Source organism: Equus przewalskii, chromosome 30 (assembly GCF_037783145.1).
Source record: "Equus przewalskii isolate Varuska chromosome 30, EquPr2, whole genome shotgun sequence".
Taxonomy (NCBI): domain Eukaryota; kingdom Metazoa; phylum Chordata; class Mammalia; order Perissodactyla; family Equidae; genus Equus; species Equus przewalskii.
The window spans coordinates 4,963,086-4,986,445 of NC_091860.1; the positions used below are offsets into that span (position 1 = coordinate 4,963,086).

General features: G+C 36.6%; 1 protein-coding gene across 21 annotated transcripts in view; it reads left to right on the top strand.

Moving 5' to 3' along the window:
- Positions 1-19,595, top strand: part of ARHGAP12 (Rho GTPase activating protein 12) — a 118,296-nt gene extending 98,701 nt beyond the window's left edge. For all 21 annotated transcript variants that reach the window (XM_070601736.1, XM_070601746.1, XM_070601752.1 and 18 more), the window contains 9 exons: positions 3,036-3,137; positions 6,410-6,508; positions 9,232-9,334; positions 11,063-11,179; positions 13,828-13,926; positions 15,516-15,593; positions 15,697-15,831; positions 16,345-16,447; positions 17,252-19,595. In XM_070601736.1, the coding sequence (XP_070457837.1) occupies positions 3,036-3,137; positions 6,410-6,508; positions 9,232-9,334; positions 11,063-11,179; positions 13,828-13,926; positions 15,516-15,593; positions 15,697-15,831; positions 16,345-16,447; positions 17,252-17,426 (1,011 nt within the window). In that variant the 3' untranslated portion in view covers positions 17,427-19,595. The remainder of the gene's footprint in view (positions 1-3,035; positions 3,138-6,409; positions 6,509-9,231; positions 9,335-11,062; positions 11,180-13,827; positions 13,927-15,515; positions 15,594-15,696; positions 15,832-16,344; positions 16,448-17,251) is intronic.
- Positions 19,596-23,360: the final 3,765 nt, after the last annotated feature.

A 23,360-nucleotide genomic window follows, 5' to 3' on the forward strand; every position in this document is an offset into this window, starting at 1 on the left:
TCTGAAGTTCTGTTTTTTTAAAATCATTTATGCTTTGTATTTGTTTTTGGTTCCATGAACAGTTAAAATTGAGTAAATAAATTGTACATATGCAGCTCCGTATAAGATAAATTTTGCATAGATGCTGTTTAATCCAAAAATCCAGTGAGTCTTTCCTTCTTCTTAAGGATAGATACATTCCAGTTGTTTTCTGGAAAATGTTAATTATCCACTGAATTGTTATATCAATAGTGTAAATTATACTTGTTTTTTTCTTACCTCATTTCATCTCATTTGTTCAACAAGAAAAATATAAAAAGCCTGCTGTGTTCTGGGCATTGTGTCAGGCTTGGGAGTTTAGAAATAAATAACATGGTCCCTGTCTTCATAGCTTACATTGTAATGAGGAGGATCAACAAGTGCGCAGTTACAATACTATGTGACATACATCATGTTCCTCTCAGATATCATTCATCATATTCCTTGAGTATTTTAAAAATTACCCCACACATATCGGTAGTGATTAAAATTTGTTTATACATGATTTCAAGTTTCTAAAAATAGTTACTTTTCTGGATCAGATAATTGTTTGTTGTGGGAGCTGTCCTATGCATTATGTGGGGTGTTAGCAGATGACAGTAGCACCATCCAGTTGTGAGGACTAGAAATGTATCCAGATGTTGCCAGATGTCCCCTATGGGACAAAATGGCCTCTAGTTGAGAACCACTATCCTAGAGGAAAGGAGAGACAAGCTGGATGTTAGGGCTACTCGCAAGAGAAGACTTAGAAAGGGGTATCAGAGGATATTGCCCAACAGGTCACGAGGAGGAAGCTCAGGAATTTCTGAAAGGGGGCTGAACAAGATGGCAGAGGGCCAGAAGTGACTTACCTCTGTTATCCATCGAGTCATCTGTTGTGAATATAGGCTAAGACAGGTGTGTTTGATGTATAATGTTCTACACAGCATTCATCTTTAAAACGAAAATTTACGTAACAACAAAGTCACAGAATAGTCTGAAATAAATTTAGGGCCTTTGCAAAAATATTTGGAAGTTTAGCTTTGCTGTGTTGTGTCACCTTGTAGAATTGTATTTTTGTCCTATCTGATTCCATTATGTTTTTCTTTCGTGTGTCATTTTGCCCTTGTGCATTGTTATGACATCGTCATGTTCTTCCCTTTTTCCATCAAGTCATTCTGCCGACAGGGCTCAGTCTCTGAGCTCTTGCTTTTGCTGCTTTCTTCTTGGAACAATTCTGTCAGTCGTCAGCCTGCTGTTGCGTCTGTAAAATGTGATCCGGTTTCAGCTGTCACTGTGTTCTTCTTGCACGCCCCGCGCTGCAAGATTCTGTTTTCTTGTCATGAATACATTGGAGGGATGATTACAGTAGAGAAAGTGGGGCTAGATTTTGAAAAAGAGTGAATAACACACACACAATTTTGCCAACCATATTGAATGCCTTTCTCTAGCATGCCGTGTCATGTCATTGTATTTATATTTAGTTGCTCTATCTTATTCGGTTAGTTACTAGTATCTTAGCTTATGGTTAACCATCTACAGAGCTTGTAACGACAACAAGTTAAATTGATTTTTATCATGTTATTAAATGGGTACATTTAAATTTTATAACTTTTGAGAGAGAGCAGTTTTGCTCAGAAAGTTATCTGTGCCCATTGTAGCTTTATGGTTTTAATTAAACGTCTTTTGACTGACAAAAGATACTTGAGAAGGCCAAGACTTTGTAGAATAGTTAAAATTTTATTGTGATTTTTATTATGATTCCACTAGTAAATTCCATATAATGTCCTAAATTTTATTTTGTTAAAGTAAGTACATTGTTTAAGTCCACATTGCTAGCTCCAAAGATAAAGTAAAAGGGAACAGATGAAGTTGAACCATTTATTAAATGTGAAGCTACTAAGTAATCATTGACATTATGAATAGTGAATAAATTACCACAAGGTTGGTGTGTAAGATCCTCTTCCAATGACAAACATAATTTGGCTTGAAACTAATTTAGCAAATGAAATTTCCCGTAACAAATCTTTATGACCTTAAGATTACAATTAATCAACCCTTAAAGATTTTAAAACCTCTAAACCTTTCAATAACATAGGAATGCGATTTTCTATTCTTAGTTAACATGCCAAACAAAAATTTGTTAATGATGGCAAGATACAGAGTAAGTCTATATTTAACGTAAATTTTCTGCTATTTGCCTATCTTTTCCTTATCTGGTTAACAAAATATAGCTAGCTAAGTGCTAATTTTCTTTTCAAACCACCCATGTTAACTGGCTTCCTATTCTTTCCACAGTTCCAATTGCTGAGGCTTTATAGCATCTGGCTCTGGTTATAATTTCTAACAAAGGCTAAATAAAAGATCATGGGGCTTACAGTTTTCTGTTTTTACAAATTGTTAGTTGTTGACAACATAGATAGTTGATAAAGAAATAACTTTTGAAAGCCCAAAATCAAGTTTAGAGAATGTTTATTAGGTGGAGAGCATTTGATATCTGCCAGATATATTTTTTATACGTATATAAGAATATTGCCTTACCTTTCTGAACACATCATTTCATATAGTCATATATAGTCTAGGATAAATTCCAAGAAATGAAATTGCTAAGGCAAAGGATAGATGTGTTTGTAAATTTGCAAATATGGTATTACCAGTTTTTCCACTTTAGGAGTTGTTCCAACTTATACCCCACTTGCGTATGAGAACCTGTGACTTTAGCCTCACTAACATAGTTTTTCATCAAACTTTGGATTTTTTATTCTACACTGATGGATGAAAAAAGATTTTAGTGTGGCTTTGTTTTTGTTTTTTTTTTATTATGATGGAAGTTGAGCCATTTTATTTCCTATTTGTGTTCTATAGACATTTTTCAATTTTAAAGTAGGAATTATTTTATGATATAGAAAGAGAAGAAGAATTTGAGATAATTACCTTTTGATTTATTGTTAATAATATAAAATTGGTCTTAATTCTTTTTGAATACACACATGTACATGAATATCACATAAAGATGTTTTCTTTTTTCTCAAATGAAGTTTGGGAGTAATCAGTCTAAACCCGAGTTCACCGTGGACCTGAAGGGGGCGACGATTGAGATGGCTGCAAAGGATAAATCCAGCAAAAAGAATGTATTTGAGGTAATAAATTTTTTTCTAAGGATAATTCACATCCTCAACTGTAGTAATTAGATGTTCTTTTGTTTTGGAGGAAGATTAGCCCTGAGCTAACATCTGCCACCAATCCTCATTTTTTGCTGAGGAAGACTGGCTCTGAGCTGACATCTGTGCCCATCTTCCTCTACTTTATATGTAGGATGCCTGCCACAGCATAGCTTGACGAACAGTGTGCAGGTCTACACACAGGATCTGAACCGTGTGAACCCCAGGCTGCCGAAGCTGAACATGCGAACTTAACTGCTGCACCACTGGGCTGGCCCTTGGATGTTCTTTTGAGTTATTTTGGGCCATAATCTTTCAATGTGACTAGTTAAGGCAAAGTTGGTCATCAAATCAGTTTGTATCATAATTTAAGGGAAAAAAAAGTGGTGTAGGGGCCAGCCCAGCTGCATACTGGTTGAGTTCATGCGCTTGGCTTTGGCAGCCTGGGGTTCACAGATTCGGATCCCAGGCACATACCCACACATTGCTCATCAAGCCATGCTGTAGTGGTGTCCCACATATAAAATAGAGGAAGATTGGCACAGATGTTAGCTCAGGGCCAGTCTTCCTCAGCAAAAACATAAAAGCTGGTGCAGAGATTTGGGCTTCATTTGCATAAATTATTGGCTCTCAGAGAATATATTACAAGCCTTTGTTGTACAAATCTTGCCTTTCCCCAGCAACTCTAAAAGGGGTATGGTTTCCTTTACCTCCAATCAGATATTAAAAAATAAATTAAAATCTTTCCCTTTTGTCATTAAAAACTCTCCACAGTAATAGATGATTTTCTATCAGTTATTTATTGCTGCGTTTGAGGCCACCCCAAAATTTAGTATCTTAAGAAAAGAACCATTTTGTTTGCTCAATTTGGCCTGTGCTGAGCCCAGTGGCTCTTCTGATCTTCCCAGGGACCATTCGTGAGGCTTCAATCATCTCATGGCTTGACTGGGGCTGGATAGTCTAGTTCACGTGTCTGGTGTTGGTGCCAGCTGTTTACTAGGCTTTTTTCTCCACAGGAGCTTTCAATCTCAAGAAGGCTGCCCCAGGCTTTTTCACATGGTGGAGTCAGGGTTCTAAAAGGGCAGAAGTGGAAGCTGCAAGGCTTTTTGAGGTCTTGGTTTAGAAGTCTCACATCAGTGCATTCTGTTGGTTAAAGCAAGTCAGAGGCTGGCCAAGTATTCAGGGTTGTGGGGAACTAGAGTCCACCTGTTGATGGAGGAACAGCAAAGTCACATGGCAGAAGGGTGTGTATACAGAGATCAGAGGAATTTTGAGCCTGTCTTTGTGAACAGTCTTCCAAATCTCAGCCTTCCTTGTAGCCTCATAGGCTCACGTCTCAGTCTTCCCCTGTCTTACCTCTGCAGGTTGGATTGGTTGCTATTTTCCAGGCGGAACCCAGGTTCTCCCGCCTCTGTGATTTTTACTCTTTATTATTCTGCCTTGAGTACCAACTCATGCCAGTCTCTGCTTGTTGGATGCTACGTATCTCCCAAGACCCGTGAGAAATGTTACCACGGCGTTGATGCTTCTTTGTTTATGCTTTTAAAAATAGCACTTATTTTAGTGTACCTTGGGTTATCTTCATCTGTAAATTATTCTCCCCCACTAGATGATTAAAAATCTTTTTTGTTTTTTTTTTAAGCAGAGAGACTGTATTTCTCCTTAAGTAAGAACCTCTAACAGAGTATCTTATGTGCAGTGAATATTCAATGTTGGTTGATTGGCGTGACCCACTCTCTAGATAGAAATGCAAGAAGGGAATTACTGTTTTCCTGAATTAGCCTTGCAGTTTCAATAAGAGATTCCAAAATGAAAAGGATTCCATGATCAAATAAATTTGGGAAATGGTGTATATTTTGTTCCTTTCTTAGGAAAATCTCAGTGTGCCCTGGAATATCAAAGCCCTGAGAAGTCTTGAAGGAGAGAATCTCGTTTAACTTTCTTCAACCCAGTATTTCCCAAATTAATACCACATAACTGGTTTTTTTACTTATTTTTTGAGGAATACCTTTTTAAACATTACTTTGGGAACTGTTTTTGAGGCATATGTCTCAGAATGTTGTTTGGGAAACATTGCCATATGTTCCTCTAGGGAAAAAATAAATCAGTTACCAACCAGAAAATAGGAGGAATGCTTTCTCCTGCTACCTCAAAAGTCATCCTCAATCAAGTGTAAGAAACTTTGAACCAAAGAGATTATGCACAAGTTGGTTATTGCCTTCGTATATAGTCACATGCCACATAACGACATTTCAGTCAGTGACAGACCGCGTATATGATGGTGGTCCCATAAGATTAGTACCAGATAGGCTAGGTGTGTCGTGGGCCGTACCGTCGAGGTTTGTGTATGTCACTCTATGATGTTTGCACAACGATGGGATCACCTAAGGACGCATGTCTCAGAATGTATCCTCATTGTTAAGTGACACATGAGTTTCTAATACCTGGTATCTTTACTTAAGTTAGTTCGTGATCTGACACTTAATTTAGTAATGTTTCTGCCCAGAAGGAGTGTGACATTTATTGTCTGTGCTCTCTCTTTGTACTAAGCCATTATATTTGCCTATTAAGTGGGAAATAATGAAAGTTCTAACTCTTCGTATATTCATTTTCTACATTTATCTTTTAACAAGAGAGAAAAAAATTTGTCAGATTTATGTAAAATATCATAGATTTTATTTCCTTACAAATGAATCATGTTTCAGTTCTAACTTAAAATGCACAGCTTTGATACTTGAACTTATTTTATTTATTTTTTTTTTGGTGAGGAGGATAGGCCCTGAGCTAGGCTCTGTTGTCAGTCTTCCTCTTTTTCACTTGAGGAAGATTGTCTCTGAGCTAATGTCTGTGCAGTCTTCCTCTGTTTTCTATGTGGGATGCCATCACAGCATGGCCACTGAGAGATGAGTGGTGTAGGTCTGCACCTGGGAACCAAACCCAGGCTGCTGAAGTGCAGCATGCCAAACTTAACCACTAGGCCACCAGGGCTTGCCCAGGAACCCTCAATTATTAGATTTTTATTGAGAATTTGTGAGAAAAACTTCATGTTTTGTAAAAATAATTTAGCTGGTATTATTTTATACTAAAATAAAAGATATTCCCTCAGTATGTAGTACTTTCACCTTTCGTCACTTAATATAACATCTAGTCTTCTGCTGGTGGTTTTGTAGACTTTGAATTAGATGTATTCATTTATTTGGTTGAAAGCTCTAACCATGCTCTTTTGTTTTTTTCCCTCCTTTTCTCTAAAGCTGAAAACCCGTCAAGGAACAGAACTGCTAATTCAGTCTGATAATGACACTGTTATTAATGATTGGTTTAAAGTTCTTAGTAGTACTATCAATAATCAGGTATGTGTTTGGCTTAAATAAATTTTTTTCACTTAGAGCTGTTTTTCTTTTTGGCTTTCCAAATGGTTGTTGTCTATCTAATTTCTAATTTATGTGTTAATAACTTCTTTAGTGTATGTCTTGACAGAGATGGTCAGCTTAGCAATTCGCAGGGGCTGGTGAATGACTTAACATGCTCGTGTATATAATGTTTGCTATCAGTGGATTTAAAATAATTTTCACATGAGGCATTGTCCAACAAGAAATAGTTCAAGAAGGGACAAACTGTGGCTAGTACACAGTATTTCTTCAGTGACTGAATGAGTTAGAAATAGTAGAATTTGTTGGAAACAGGTTCTAGAACCTCAAATGTGTACTCTGAAGCTGTGTTAGTGAGAGCAGTAATAAACAACAATGGGCTGTACTTTTTAGACGATATTCTTACCCCCTCACCATATGGGGACACGGCTCCTGGTTAGGGATCATATGTTAGCAACAAAAATAAAAATGAATACTTATGGGAGTGTGTTATGGTCTTAAACTAACAGAGACCAAAAAGTTGGGAATTACTGGCTTTAGTAGACGTCGAGATGTCCTTCAGAGACTTTATAGGTGAATCCTAATTATTAATAAGGTTTTTGATCTTATTGAGATATTCTACCTCAATTGGCCTTAGTTTTTTCACCTATAAAATAGAGAGATAGGATTTGATTGTCTCCAACTATCCTTTCAAGCTCCAAAATTTTATGATTCTCTCAGTTTCAGAACACCCAGATTTGGAATATGAGTATTCTCTGACTCTTGCTTCCCCGATTTTTATCTCTTCTAGCAAATTATTCACTAATGGATACATGTATTCTTCCTTTGCAGTTTGTAATATTGGATGATATTTCTGAATGTTGTCCCTTCCTTTCCGTTTATCCCTGAAAGCATAGATGGGCCTTTATATGTTTATACTAAGAGTAACCTCTTAAACAGTCTTCCTTATTTCACTCATCCCCCACCAATCCATTCTTAATGCCATTGCTATATGAAACTTCCTAATGTCAATTTTATGATCCTCTCCTGCTCAGAAACCTCCTGTGACTCCCATTAAAATTCAACAACCTGAGCTCAATCTATCTTTTCAAATGTCCCTTCAGCTCTACCCAGTATGGGCTTTCAGCTCTGGTCACAGTAATCTGTTTGCTATTCCTTGAAAGCAAGTATGGCTTCGTTGATTTGACACATGTGTGAGTGCCCCGTGCACTGGGGATGTGCAGCATGCTACCAGATGCTGCACCTTCCTACACGGAGCTCACCGCCAAAGACAGGATGACTGCAGACAGACAGCTGCACAATTAATATGATGAAACGTGACGAGTTTTATGATGGCAAAGGATGTACGACTTACCATACGAACACTGGTTAAGTAGGGCTACCTGTTGTAGGGGTCAAGGAAGACTTTGCAGAGAAAGTGAGAAAGTGGTTTTTTTTAGATTGAAGCCTGTAGGATCAGGGAATAAGCAATATGAAGAGAGAGGAACATCTTATTGACTATGAAATTTCAAAATATGCTCTGTTTACAAAGTGACAAAAGATACTGAGGAATAAATGTAGCAAGAGATATGCAAAACTTCTGCAGGGCAAATTGTGAAACTTTATTGGGAGACGTTGAAGAAAACCTAATTAAATGATAAGTATATCATGTTTATGGATTAAAAGATTCAATAATGAAATAATGTTCTTCTAAAAGATTTATAAATTTATATATTTGAGATTTTTGACTCATTCAAAATCCTAGTGGATTTTCTGGTGGAACTTGACAAGCTTTTTCTAAAATTTCATATAGAAATGCAAAGGGCTAAGAATATTCAACACACTCCTGAAGAAGAAAGTGGAAGGACTTGCCCTACCCTATGTCAAGACTTCATAAAGCTGTATTAATTACTACAATGTGGTGTCCATACCAGGATAGACAGACAGGCCTGTGGAACAGAATAAAGAACCTAGAAACAGAGCCACGTACCTTTGATCACTTTGTGTCAGATACAGCACTGTAGAAAAGTGAGGAGGAATAACCTTGTCAGTAAATGGTGAGGGTCAACTGGATATTCAAGAAGAAATTGGAACCTTTCCTTACACTGTACGTAAAAGTAGATTCTTGGTGGAGTAAAGACCTCAGTGTGAAAAGCGAAGCGATGGTTTTAGCTTTGAGAACTTAGTCTGGTTTTTTAACCTATAGAGGTGACCTTGGTTAGGCTGCAGATAAGCTCTAGGGTTTCTTTCAATTCCTAACACCCATGAGTCTCTGAGTAGTGATTAACTATTGACACACAGCATAATTTAAAAAGATAGTTGGTATGAAGAATTAAGGTGCCAGTGACTAGTGGCTTTATCTTGGATTGTTATCTTAGAATGTAGCTTCATCCTGTCCTGTCACCACAGAGTGTAGCCTGACCTTTTAACTGTTATTACTATCACTCATATGTAGTTGATCAAAATGAGACAAGGTAGCCTCGCCATCAGTGTAAACCCATCATCCTGTGAATTACCAGTAATTATTTCTTTTTGAAAATTCAGAATTAATGCCATCTAGGAGGAAAAAAGAATTACAGATTCATCAAATATCTAAATCATGCTACATATTAATTGGTTCTCTAAAATCATTTGGAAGGGTCAATTACTGATCATTCTGAGAATTATGCTGTTACATCTAAAGTAATATCAAAAGTAATATGTGTTTGGGAATCTCCAACCAACAGACAGTAGAAACTGATGAAACAATTGAAGAGGAGACACCAGATTCACCAGGAATAGAAAAGCATGATAAAGAAAAGGACCAGAAGGATCCCAAGAAACTTCGTTGTAAGTTATTCTCTCCCTGTTTTGTTAGTGGTTTGAGTGAGCTTATTCTCTTGGCTTTTTGGAGATTTTAAATCTGTAAAAGTTGAGCAGAATCTGCAGTGTTGGGAGAAAGTTAGGAGATTAAGTAGGCGCAGTCTCGGTGTTTCATTTCTCTCTGCTTGTCAGCTCACTGTCATGCTTAACCTCGTCGCATGCATCCCTAAAGTCGTGTTGATTTTAAGATACTGTGCTACTTCAAGAGAAAAAGTATATTAGAATGCACTTCTGTTGAGGATTCCAGCAAGCTGAACTTTACTGATTTAAAAATATACAATTACTATTTGAGATTATAGATAGAATCTTATACTATAAGAAGTCAGAAGTCACAGGCTGTGTACCTCAGTTCCACACTGGACACTAGGCGGCTGTCTCTGGAGTAGGATGTGCCTGTGCAAGTCCACGCATCATCCCTCCAGATCTACACAAAGGACCAGAGCTGAGGCCAGCAATTTTAAGAATAGCTTTTTCTTTTTCTTTTTCTTTTTTTTTTTTGAGGACGATTAGCCCTGAGCTAACATCTGCCACCAATCCTCCTCTTTTTGCTAAGGAAGACTGGCCCTGAGCGAACATGCATGCCCATCTTCCTCCACTTTATATGCGGGATGCCTGCCACAGCATGGCTTGATAAGCAGTGTGTTAGCTCCAAGTCTGGGATCCGAACCAGCGAACCCTGGGCCACCAAACCAGAGTGCGTGAACTCAACCACTACGCCACTGGGCTAGCCCCAAGAATAGCATTTTGTAATGAAGGTCCATTGTTTAACTAGGCCCTAAGCTATGACTTTGAACTTTGTTAAATCTATTTTAATGAATCTGCATTTAACTGAGAGTTTTTTGGCCTTCAAATTAACTGAATGATCAAAAAATCAGTTTTACTTTTGTTCTCCCACATTGTAAGGAAGTTTAGGCCTATTACTGACATCATCATTATATAACAATATAAACACATGAAAATTTTATTATTTTAATTCTTTACTAATATATTGTTTGTGCTGTCGACTTTCCTCAAATATAGTAGTTATTTTCAAGAAATTTACTTTTTGAACTTTTGTTATTATAACTGAAAAAGAAATCAGGACTAAAGGCAATGGAGAACATTTTCCAGGTGGTCCCTTTCTTAGCTCAGAGTACAGATAATTATGATGAGACTCAGTTAGCATACAGTACAAATAATTGTGATGGATATATATATGTAGATCTATAGAGAGACAGAGAGATATCTGTATCTATATCTATATCTGTATCTATTTAACCAGACTTCTAGGTCAGTAAGGATGGGAAGAATAGGGATTTTTTTGTTTATAGTTTATGCAGTTTTTTTTTTTGCTCGTCATTTTACCTTGTAAAACTGATGGAGAGTCAGAGAAGATAAGTAGTATCATTTATGAAATAATGAATATAAATTAGAATAACTTAGGAATGTCTTGGCACATACACCAAAGAAGATAGAGCTTGTGGTCAGTGTTTATTGGTAAAAATGAAGTGTTTCGTTTGGTCTATCACTTTGAAATTGGGTCTATGTTAGTTTGATTCTTCACATGTTACTCTTAAACCATATTAAAGATAGAATAATTGAATTTATAACTGGAATTTTTACATATGAGATTAATATGTTTTGAGTGCTAGGTGGAAAAACTTCTATCCAGAAAGTTTTTATTTTATGAAGTGATTAATATCTGTCTGTCTTAAGCCATGAAAGTGTCTAGCATAGATTCTTCAGAACAGAAAAAAACCAAGAAAAACTTAAAGAAGTTTCTTATACGACGCCCCACTTTGCAAGCTGTTCGTGAAAAAGGCTATATTAAAGGTAGGTAGAAGTGATGTTTATAATAATGAACTTTGGCCAAAATCAGAAATAAGACATTTTAAGTTAAAAACTGAAAAATTTCCAAATGGTAAAAAATGTTCTGATTATTTATTCACAAAGCTATCAGGTTCAGTGATTAAAATACATTTGAGTAATTAAAATAGGTTTTCTAATGCACTTGAAGAGTTTCACTAAAGCACTGAACAGACGTAAATACCAAAGTAAGATTCTAGAGACCCTGCACCAAGGAAACTGCACGGATGTGATGGGATGGGCGGCAGTTGTCAGAAGACGTGATAAGAAAGACTTTCAGTTTTGAGATGCACAAATCATAAGAAATTTTGAGTAAATGATCACTAACAGAGTAGAAAGAAGAAAAATATTGAGCAAACAATTATTCTTGATTATTTGCCTTCAGTTCTCAGGGAAGGTAATTTTAAGATTAGTACAGTCATGCATCACTTGATGGGAATATGTTCCGAGTAACACATTGTTAGGCAATTTCGTCATTGTTTGAACGTCATAGACTGGATTTACGTAAACGTAGATGGGATAGCCTACTACACACCTAGGCCATATGGTGCTAATCTTATGAGACCACTGTCGTGTGTATGGTCTGTCATTGACCAAAACATCTTTATGTGGCGCTTGACTGTGTAAGGTATTTTTTCCTGATTTTTATACGTTTTTTATTTCATTTATAAGCACCATAATGCACTAGCAGGATCTTTTCTTAATACAGTATTCTTTATTTTTTGAGGAAGATTAGCCCTGAGCTAACACCTGCCACCAATCTTCCTCTTTTTTCTGAGGAAGACTGGCCCTGAGCTAACATCCATGCCCATCTTCTTCTACTTTGTATGTGGGACGCCTCCCACAGCATGGCTTGACAAGCAGTGTGTATGTCCGCACCTGGGATCCAAACCGGTAAACCCCAGGCTGCCGAATCAGAACATGCGAACCTAATTGCTGTGCCATGGGGCTGGCCCCTAAAGTATTCCTTAAAAATCGCATATACGTTTATGTACAGTTAGTTCTTAGAAGCGTGTTTAATTCCAGAGGTAAAATTTTCTAATATATGATTCAAAACAGTGATGTTTATTTGTAAACAGATATAGGTAAAGGTAATATATAACATCTGTTATATCTGTCTCTGATTATGAAGTTTCTGACAAAGACCATCACTGGAACATCTGTTGGCAAAGCATCTAAGTTAAAATACACAAGTAGATTTCATTAAAAAGATATTTAAAACTTGCAGGAAGAGTTCAGCTAAGTAAGTGATTCAAATTAGCAACATCAGGAGTTGTAAACAGGCACTCCCAGATAATGCATAGGAATTTAGCATATTGAGTTTAGAACCTTTTAAAAAACAAAAAAACCTGATGACAAATAACTGAATAGAAACTGCTGCTAATTTGTTCGCCAGGCCTTTTCACTGAGAAATGTAAAGTGTTACCACTTTATGGTGTTATTCGTCACTTCAAATATTGCTTGTTTGTTTTCCTGAATACCGCTAATGTGGCATTTCAAAACTGTTGAGTTGAAAGATTAACAGAACAACCTTTGAAATATATTTTGTGAAGTCAAGTGTTAGCACATGATGGGCAATGCACATGCTTGTTTTGATACTTTAAAAAATATTCGAGTATTTACTAAGTGCTAAGCATGAGCCTAGGTGCTATAAATACCTGTTGGTGTTCAAGAATTACAAGATCCCTGCCCTCATGAACTTAACATAAAAATGAGAGATGGACGAGATAATTTAAAACACTGATGACTACTATGAAGAATTTAATATAGTAATGAAATAGAGTGGCTGGAATTGGGCTCCCTTAGATAGGAGGATCAGAGAGGGTTTCTTAAGGAGATAACAGCAGAGACCAGTAGTGATGAGGAGGAGCTAATTTGGGAGGAATATTGATCTCTGCAAAAAGAGTAGAAAGTAAAAAGGCTCTCAGGCAAGAAGGAGTTGCTGTGTGCATGGAATTTAGTAAAGAAGGAAAATTGTTTGAAATGAAGTTGGAAGGGGTGGGCAGAGTGCACATCATCCAAGGCGTTTTTTAGGGTCGTCAAGTTGATTCTGACTCTAGGCCACCCTGTGTACAGCAGGGTGAACCCTGTGTCAGCAGGGTGGACCCTGTGTACAGCAGGGTGGAACCCTGTGTGCTCTGTTTGCACCATCCTCTCCCCTTCCGGCCCGACATCAGGTAATGCTCCACTGCTGTTCATAGGGTCTCCGTGGCCAGTTTTTTTTGGAAGTGGGTGGCCAGGTCCTTCCCAGTCTGTTTTAGTCTGAAACCTGCTGAAAACTCCGCTGAAACCTCTCCACCATGGGTGGCCCTACTGGTATTTGAAGTTTGAAATGCATGGGTGGCATAGCTTTCTGCATCACAGCAACACTCAGCTGCCACAGTATGACAACTAGCAGACGAGTGGTGTGCTTCCCTGACTGGGAAATGAGCCCGGCCCTTGGCGGTGAGAATCTTAACCACTAGACCCCCAGGGCTGACTGTATATAAGACATAAGTCATGGCAAACAATGACTGGATGCACCGAATGGCTTCTGTTGCACTGTGAATGGCTTAGCCATTTTGTGAAGTAAATTTTAGCCAGATGATTTATTTTTTAAAATGAATCTCTTTCAGATCAGGTATTTGGATCTAATCTTGCTAATCTGTGTCAGAGAGAGAATGGCACAGTGCCAAAATTTGTGAAGTTATGCATTGAACATGTTGAAGAATATGGTAAGAAAATGATTTTTTTAAATGTTAAGCGCACCAACCCATTGTTTTGCTATCAAAATCCCTAGGGTTTTTATGATTTTGAGTGATGACCAAAAGTTCTTCATAGTCATATTAATAAGAGCATCTCATTTGCAAAAAACTTAACATGTTTGTACCTGTTTCAGATTAAGACTTTTGTGGGCTTCTAATGAATGTTTGGTACTTATGATCGATTAAGCATATGGTATTCTTGGAAGCCATTTGGGGTTGGCCATTTGCTAAAAAGAAGAAGGTAGTGATTGTGAAACTGAGCTTATTAAGAAATGATTTGACAGTGTTGAAGATATGAGATTGTGTTTACTTACTAAGAGAAAGTTCTGCTCTAATAAAAATGAGATGACATTTTAAAACTGTTCAGTCAACTATAAAGTGTCTAAGTAGACAGATCCTTTTTTTATGTCATTCCCTGTAAAATAAGACTTAATTTCTATTTTGGTTAATTTTAACATGTTTATAATATTTATACTAGTTTTATATAAATTAACAATATCTTGACTGTAATCACCTTAACTTATGTCTCTCTGTCATCAAAAGATCTTGTACAATTAAAATATTTGCATAACTTGTCATTTCTGCCAGTTACAGATCTCATCTTTTTAGAGATTCTCATGTTGTCAACATGACAGTGGAGACACCACACTACTTGCCTTTATTTGAAGTTAAATGAAGAGCACATTAGATAATGTACTTTGTTAAATGTGTACAGCATTATCACTTAATGAATATTTGAATTTTTTAGGCTTAGTTGTATAAATTTTAAATTATTCTGTTCCACATATGAAGTAAATTAATAAACTATCAAATTATCAGTTGTTTTTGTAGAACCATTATTTTAGGTACTTGCTTTTATTAAGTTTACTTATTACAACCTCTTAGTATGACAAACCTTTTTTTTTTTGAGGAAGATTAGCCCTGAGCTAACGACTGCCAATCTTCCTCTTTTTGCTGAGGAAGACTGGCCCTGAGCTCACATCCATGTCCATCTTCCTCTGTTTTGTACGTGGGACGCCTACCACAGCATGGCTTTTGCTAAGCAGTGCCATGTCTGCACCCGGGATCCGAACCAACGAACCCCGGGCTGCCGAGAAGCGGAACGTGCGAACTTAACCGCTTCGCCACTGGGTTGGCCCCAACAAACAATTTTAAGAGAGTGCTTTAATATATGCATTTACATTATAAAATAGCATGCAAAAAAATCGGTGGGCTGATTTTATCTACTTTACTTTTTGAACTATCTATCCCCAGGTGTTTGCAGAAGCTTATCTTAAATTGTTAGTATTCCAGGTTTAATGAGATGACTTCCTTTAAATGATTCACAGTCTACATGATAAACAAGGTAGAATTGTTACTGTTTATTAAACAGAATTCAGAGTGTATCTCCACCCCCCCTCTCTCTGCCAAGCATCTATAAAAAGCCATTTAGAGGAAAAGAGTGTTTACCCATTTGATTGAGGCTAATGTTAATGAATAAGAATTCTGAAACATGCAAGTAGCTTTAGAAGAGACAAACAAGTACTTTAAACATAAAACTATTATCATTTGTGTCTTAGGTTTGGATGTTGATGGCATATACAGAGTAAGTGGCAACCTTGCAGTGATCCAGAAACTGAGATTTGCAGTCAATCATGGTAACATCACATTTCCTATTGTTAGATCCAGAATAATCACTCATAACCGTTAGAATTGGTTTAAAGTAATTTTTAAAAATTTCCTATTTCTCCTATTTTTCAGATGAGAAATTGGACTTGAATGATAGTAAATGGGAAGATATTCATGTCATCACTGGAGCGCTCAAAATGTTTTTTCGAGAATTACCTGAACCTCTTTTTACATTTAATCATTTTAATGATTTTGTGAATGCAATTAGTAAGTATGTATTCTACTCAGTTATTTTTCTAGATGTTGAAAATCCTCTGTACAGATTAAGTCGCTATATTCTATTTGATTTCTTAAGTTTTTTCCAAGGATTGTTTTACTCCAGAAATTTTAAATTTGACCACCAGATGTCACTGTGTATTACCAAATATCAGGTTCCAAACTGTCACTGATTTCAGGTTTTTGTTTTTGTTTTTTTTTTAAAGATTGGCGCCTGAGCTAACAACTGTTGCCAATCTTTGTGGGTTTTTTTTTTATTTTATTGCTTTTTCTCCTCAAATCCCCCCAGTGCACAGCTGTATATTTTAGTTGTGGGTCTTTCTCGTTGTGGCATGTGGGACGCTGCCTCAGTGTGGCCTGATGAGCGGTGCCATGTCCATGCCCAGGATCCAAACTGGTGAAACCCTGGGCCACCGAAACGGAGTGCGCGAACTTAACCACTTGGCCACGGGGTCGGCCTCCTGCTTTCAGTTTTATGCAACATCTCTAGTTATCTTTTTTCAGAACAAGAACCAAGACAGCGAGTCACTGCTGTTAAGGACCTAATTAAACAGTTGCCAAAGCCAAATCAAGATACAATGCAGATTCTCTTTAGACATCTCAAAAGGTAAGAGTCTCCCCACAAAAAAGAAAAAAGGTAAGAGAACTGCCCAGTTAGGAGATGTGGTGTAGCACCCGTGGGGCCAGGGTCACTCAAGCCCAGGTTCAGAGCCCAGTTATACTGCTTACTGTCTTTGTAACTTGAAAAGATTACTCAGTTCCTTTGCTCCTCAGTTCCTCATAGTTTGGTTTGGTATGAAGAATACATTACAGTAGATATTATATGTGAAGCAATTATATAATACCTAGCACATAGTAGGTGTTCAAAAATTGTTGCTAAAGTTAGTTAATATGAAGATGAGATTGGCTGTTAAGTGAAGACTATTAAATTACTTTAAAATAAAGCCATCATTGCTCTGAGTTACTATATAGCCACTTCAATACTGATTTTTTCCTTCTGATAGAGTACTAAAATAAATGATCTTAGAGAGATTTAAAAAAAATAAAATTGAAAGTTTAATCTCTGTGCCCAATGAAATTTTTTTCCCATATCAACCTAGTAATCATTTTTACCTGAATTGTAACTCATATTTAAGTCTGTGTCTTATTTTAAACACTAAGCTAAGACATCACATATTGAAAGTTTGTTGGAGTATGTATAATTATACCTTTCAGCTGTGTTTATCCAACAGAAAGCTTCACATGGCATTTGGACTGAATTCTGCTTGGTTAAATAGTTTATATGTACCTTAGGAAAATGAGCATTATTTCTCATTTCTAAATGCAAACTGTTTATGTTAATACACTTTGAAGAATTTTCCCTCTCTGTTTTTTATTTTCACTTTTAACAATTTATTTTTTTCCTCCTTAGGGTTGTAGAAAATGGAGAAAAAAACCGCATGACGTATCAGAGTATAGCAATTGTTTTTGGTCCCACTCTGTTAAAGCCAGAGAAAGAGACTGGTAATATAGCAGTTCATACTGTCTACCAAAATCAGATTGTAGAATTAATTCTTCTGGAAATAAGTTCTATCTTCGGACGTTGATTCTTATTGAAGACAACCCTTGGAATAGAAGCTGGATTCCATCAGATTTCAAATCCTTACACATGATGTATTTTATTTTTGGACCAAGCAGTGACTCTTTGATTTTGCACTTTTTTGAGGGATCAGAAGGGAATGGGAGAGTCAAGACATATGTAGGGCCCTCATATTTGCTGCTTTGTTGCAAGTTGATATAACTGTGTGTAATTTTGAATTAATTTTATTCCGAATGTTTGCATTTCATCCTCTGAATTTCAGTAAAAATCAAAACTTGCAATTCTGACCAGTCATATACACTGGATAATTTGATAGGAAAACTACGTTTTTTTTTCCTCAAACTGGATAATGTAGAATTTCTTCTCATGATTTGTTAGGTTCATCACTTGATAGAACAGCACTATCAGTTATTTTGAAAACGCTCTTGGGCATTTTAAACGAAATGAAGTATATCTGTTTTGAAACCTGTGTATTTGTTTTTCAGGGTTTCTGCATGCAGTGGCAGTCTAAGTGCTCAAATTCTTAATAACTAGATGTAATCCCTTGATGAAGGCTAGCTGCCTCTCACTGTGTTGCACAGCATCCTTATTGGATATTTAGTTGCTTGTTTGGGCAACACACTAATACTACTTAAAACACTGTGATATACTGGAGTTTAATTTAGCATAAGTCAGTGCAGGGTATTTTTGGGCTGTCTGTGCTACACTGATTTGTAGCTAACAATCCTAATTATATCTAGTGCCATACTGAGTTCTTGATATGACCCTGTGGAAACAGATGTTATTTGATGTAAATATAGGCTAAAGACTTAATGCCCTTTAGCTTATGTATATAATTGTGTTGTATAGTCTCAGAGGATGTTCTGACCCTACATTTCTAATCATGGTATTGGTAATCTTTTCCGTGAATATTAGGTTTCCTCCAGAAATAGGCCGTTATTTGAGAAAGTTAACTGTGTGCACTTTTAGATTTTAATTACATTTACAGGCAAATCACTGTAATGCAAATGGTACTGGAAAAATACTGAATAGACTTGCTAACTGGTAAATGCACTACAAGAGGAACCTTTTAGATTATTTAATATGTACAGAATACATTAGAAAAAATTTATTACAGAATTCTAACTGCAGTATGACTAGTTGAAACTCACATGTAAATTAGGTAGATGTCAGATGGAAAATGACATTACTAAATTCGAGAATTTCATTTTTACATTACTAATGTAGATTGATTTGTATAATAAAACAGGGTTTGGAAAGTTTTGTTACAGAGAGCATGGTCTGTTGAAGATTTTTTAAAATGTATTTTTCTAGGTTAACTGCTGTATATGAAATGTCTAATCTGAATAAAGAAAACTATAAGAGGTTTAGAGATTTTTCCATTGGAAATATACATTTTGGTTTTTAATTTCTTTGTGCTTTTGCATTTACTGGCATACTCTTATACCTCATTTAAAAAAATCAATCCAATATTTCCTGTGGCAAATACATTTTCCTCATTTCACACCAATACACCTCCACCCCCACCCTACCCATTCTTCATCAATATTTGAAAGTAAATGATTTGTAAGCAAGACTTTTTCTTAGAATTGCATTTATAATTTACAGATTGCCTTCCTTGGGAACAAATATTTTTTGTGTGAGCTGTCTAAAAACCTCTCAGTTGAGTTTTGTGGTAAAAATATTGTTTGTCGTTGTGATCTTGTTAAGTTGATAGCAAACCAGGCTACTTGATAGCAGTGGCAAAGCAGATTGTTTTGGACAGGGGATAAAAGCCCCGAAACGAGAGGTGATATTTGCCTAAAGATGTCCTTAACAATGCAATATGCTTTAGGACTGGCCTATATGGTGATTGTATGCCAGGAAAACAATTAGACTCAAATCAATGATCTCTCTTGTGGTAGTTATGGACATATCAAAGATTAAAATTGTCCTGTGTTTCTTGTTTGAAAGAACATATGTGTGTATGTGAAATCTTAAATGTTTTATTAGTCTACAGCTAATCAGTTTATTGTAATATTGTATGTATAGTGAGATCAATGTCTTGTTTTCATCCTTTGTGAATTAAAAATTTTCACTTGTTTTTTGTAATAACAAAACCAGTAATATTTTCCTGTCTTGACAGCTTGATTTTTAGTAGAAAATATAATAAGACTGAAATAAATTGTCAGTGGAATTTCCTTTGCTAAGAGGCCTTCCTTCAGAATGTCATTAAAAAAGTAGTTGGAGGGGCTGGCCCAGTGGTGTAGTGGTTAAGTTTGCATGCTCTGCTTCGGCAGCCCAGGGCTCATGGGTTTGGATCCCAGGCACAGACCTACACACCGCTCATCAAACCGTGCTGTGGCAGCATCCTACATACAAAATAGAGGAAGATTGGCTCAGATGTTAGCTCAGGGCCAATCTCCCTCAAGCAAAACGAGGAAGACTGGCAACAAATGTTAGCTCAGGGCCAGTCTTCCTCACTATAAAAAAGTTGGAAATTGAAACAAAAAGTATATTCAATTATATTATTACATTCCAAGTGGAATAAAAAGTACTTATGTGAATTTTACAGCAGCAAGAAATTTTACCTTTTACTGTGGAAAATATTAGTTATGAAATATCTTTGAAATAAAATATTACCTTTTAGATAGAGGCAGATCTGTATTTTTTTCTTAAGTGAAAGGCATAAATAGAATAGTTCAACCAAACTTTGGGCTTAGTCAGGTAACATAGGTATTAAAATTAATACCTGTGTGTGTGTGTGTGTGTGTGCGCGCGCGTGTGTGTGTGTATGTATGTATGTATGCCGTCACTTACATACAATTGAAAACATCAATAATAATAATGGCAGATACCTAGAGACCTTTATACTCTCTTAGTTTTATCCTGTGCTGCTTTGTAAGCCTGTAATACTAGATATTAAGGTAGCAGGGACAGAAAAAAAAGTTATTCCATAATTGTGCCAAGAGATTTTTTTCTCAGCTTGTGGGAGAGGCTTCTAATTAAATAAAGTAAACATCTAGTTTCCCATGACACTAATTTCGCCAACATCTTTAAGCATTTAGAAAAATACACAGAGAACCCTACATGTTGTTTTAGTAAAGAAGAAAATTAAAATAGTTGGGAAAATAAAAATTGTCAAATGGTCATAAGGCTCTCACTGGTCTAAAAAAGTCAAATATTGCATCTATGTAGAGAGTTGAAAATAGGTAGAAAAGAAGATTTTACGGAGTTTACTAGTCTCTCTGAACTCCAGCCCTCAGCTCCTCTTTTATAGAAAGCATTTCTCTATTGCAAGACTGGAGAAGGTTTTTAATAAGGGCGTTAGCCTGTATGTTACAATCCTGGAGGTGGGCAAAGTTGTTTTTTTAAACAGTATTCCAATATAACTAGTACAGTCCTGTTAAATGCAACTTTAGTTTGAAACCAAAAAAAAAAAAAAAAAAAAGGCAAAAGGGGCTGCACAACAGACTCTTAGAATAATGATGTATTAGAATCTCCTGGAAATTCACAAGCCGTGAACCCAGGCCAAGCAGAGTCAGACTTCGTATTCTAGAGAAAGGGCAGGTCCAGAATGCCTAATGAGACATTCTGTAACTACTAAAGACAGGGGAGCCCTCCTGAAGAATCTCAATTAGTCTTCTCAACTGAAGTTTTGTGGACCAGTGGTGGCTGTAAATATATTCAGCTGGATTGAGCTTTTACAAATTAGCCTTATGTGAATATGGCACTTAAATGAACTCTTTCATTTCCTTCATTGCTTCCCTTCTCCCACAGGAAAAAAAGGAAAGAAAAAAAGCACTTTCTTGGTGCTCTCATCAACAGAGCACTTGCAGAACAAGGTAACTGTTTAACAAGCCACTACAATACGTATTTAGAAAAGTCTGGTTTCTTTCTTTTTCTCATCAACCCTCCCCTCTATTTTACTTCCTCTCTTTTTTTCGGAAAAGCAGTCTTTGGTAAAGATTTAATTATTACTGGTAGCCAAATCTCGCAGGTAGTTGTGATAGTTGTGGCTCACACTGCAAGTAGCACTGAAACTTGTAATGTTGTTGTGAACCTTGTAATGTCGATGAAATCCATAGTGACATCTGAACGACAGATGATGCTGTAGAAGCTCTTATCAGCAGGGCCTTTGCAGAGGTAGAGATCAAAACCACTCTACAGTCATGATAGAGGGGCTGGTGAAGACTCAGCATAGCACTTCCTTCTCTTCCTGGGCATGTTGAGAGACTTTATATTTAGGCAAGAGAAATGGGAATCTTAGACACTCAAGGAAAACTGAGTGTCATCAATTGATAAAGCAGGACAGGACCCTATATGAGTCTTATTTGATGGAGGCCCCGAATGATTGTGAATGCCTAAAGCCATATGGGAGTTAGTGGCATAGAATGAGAAGCTGAAGGAAAGAAGTATCTTGATTAGTTATGTTATTTCTGTTTAAAGTTTGTGATCAATTTAAACCTTATTCTGGCAGTTCAAATGATATCATTTGAGGAAGAAACAAGTAACTTGTCTACCTATTGTGGGCATCTGTTTTCAAGCTAAGTTAATTTTTGTTTATGTGGCTTATTGAAACTTCTGTTTTATATATTATGTACGCCTCTTACGTGCATAGAGGCGGCAGCGGGTAGGTGTTGCTTTCTGCTGGTTTCTCCGGGTTCTAGTTGTATAGCCAGTAAACTAGCATCCTGCTCCCCCACACAGGCAAATAATCAGACTTTAGTGGTTCTGTTTTTACCCACTGACATTCCTGGACAGGCCATTGTTTACATTAATTTCTGTTGAATATGGATATCTGCCTTCACTTATGTCTAGAACTGTGCTATTCAATACTGTAGCCACCAGCCACATGTGGCAATTTAAATTTCATTAAAATTAAATAAAAAAAATTCACTTAGTCACAGTAGCCACATTTCAAATGTTCAATGGTGACATGGAATTATTATTATTTTTTTTAAAGATTTTTATTTTTTTCCTTTTTCTCCCCAAAGCCCCCCGTACATAGTTGTATATTCTTCGTTGTGGGTCCTTCTAGTTGTGGCATGTGGGACGCTACCTCAGCGTGGCTTGATGAGCAGTGCCGTGTCCGCGCCCAGGATTCGAACCAACGAAACATTGGGCTGCCTGCAGCGGAGTGTGCGAACTTAACCACTCGGCCACGGGGCCAGCCCCGACATGGAATTATTTGCCACCATATTGGACAGTGCAGATATAGAACATTTCCATCCTCACAGAAAATTCTACTGGACAGCGCTGTTCTAGAAGCTTGGCTGTGAGGAATAAGCAATTGGAAAATGCAAAATTCTTTCAAAAAATGCATGACCTTAAAGTGTTATACAGTATTCCATAATTCTCCCTTACGCTCATCTTTTAAGTATGTGACAGTAGAGGAGTTTAAAATCAAGGAGAGAAATAATGTTTTTATAACAGATCTGCCAAACTTGGAATATTTGTCCCACTATATGCTCTCATATCAGAGGCTTGGAAGGGTGGCAAATGTGATTTGACTTCTAATACTAGTCCATCAAAATGCTTGCAGTTTGGTGAAAATCAGTTTGAAACTGTGGCTTAAAAGAAGCCTCAGTTGATTAACTTTATTCCTAGGCATTTTATTCTTTTTGTTGCAATTGTAAATGGGATTGTATTCCATCCAAGAAGACACAAAGAAATGGAAAGACACCGTGCTCTTGGATTGGAAGAATTAACGTAATTAAAATGTCCATAATTCCTAAAGCAACCTATAGATTCAACACAATCCCTATCAAAGTTCCAATGACATTTTTTACAGAAATAGAACAAAGAATCCTAAAATTTATATGGAACAACAAAAGACCCCAAATAGCCAAAGGATTCCTGAGAAAAAAGAACAAAGCTGGAGGTATCACACTCCCTGATTTCAAATTATACTACAAAGCCGTAGTAACCAAAACAGCATGGTACTGGCACAAAAACAGGC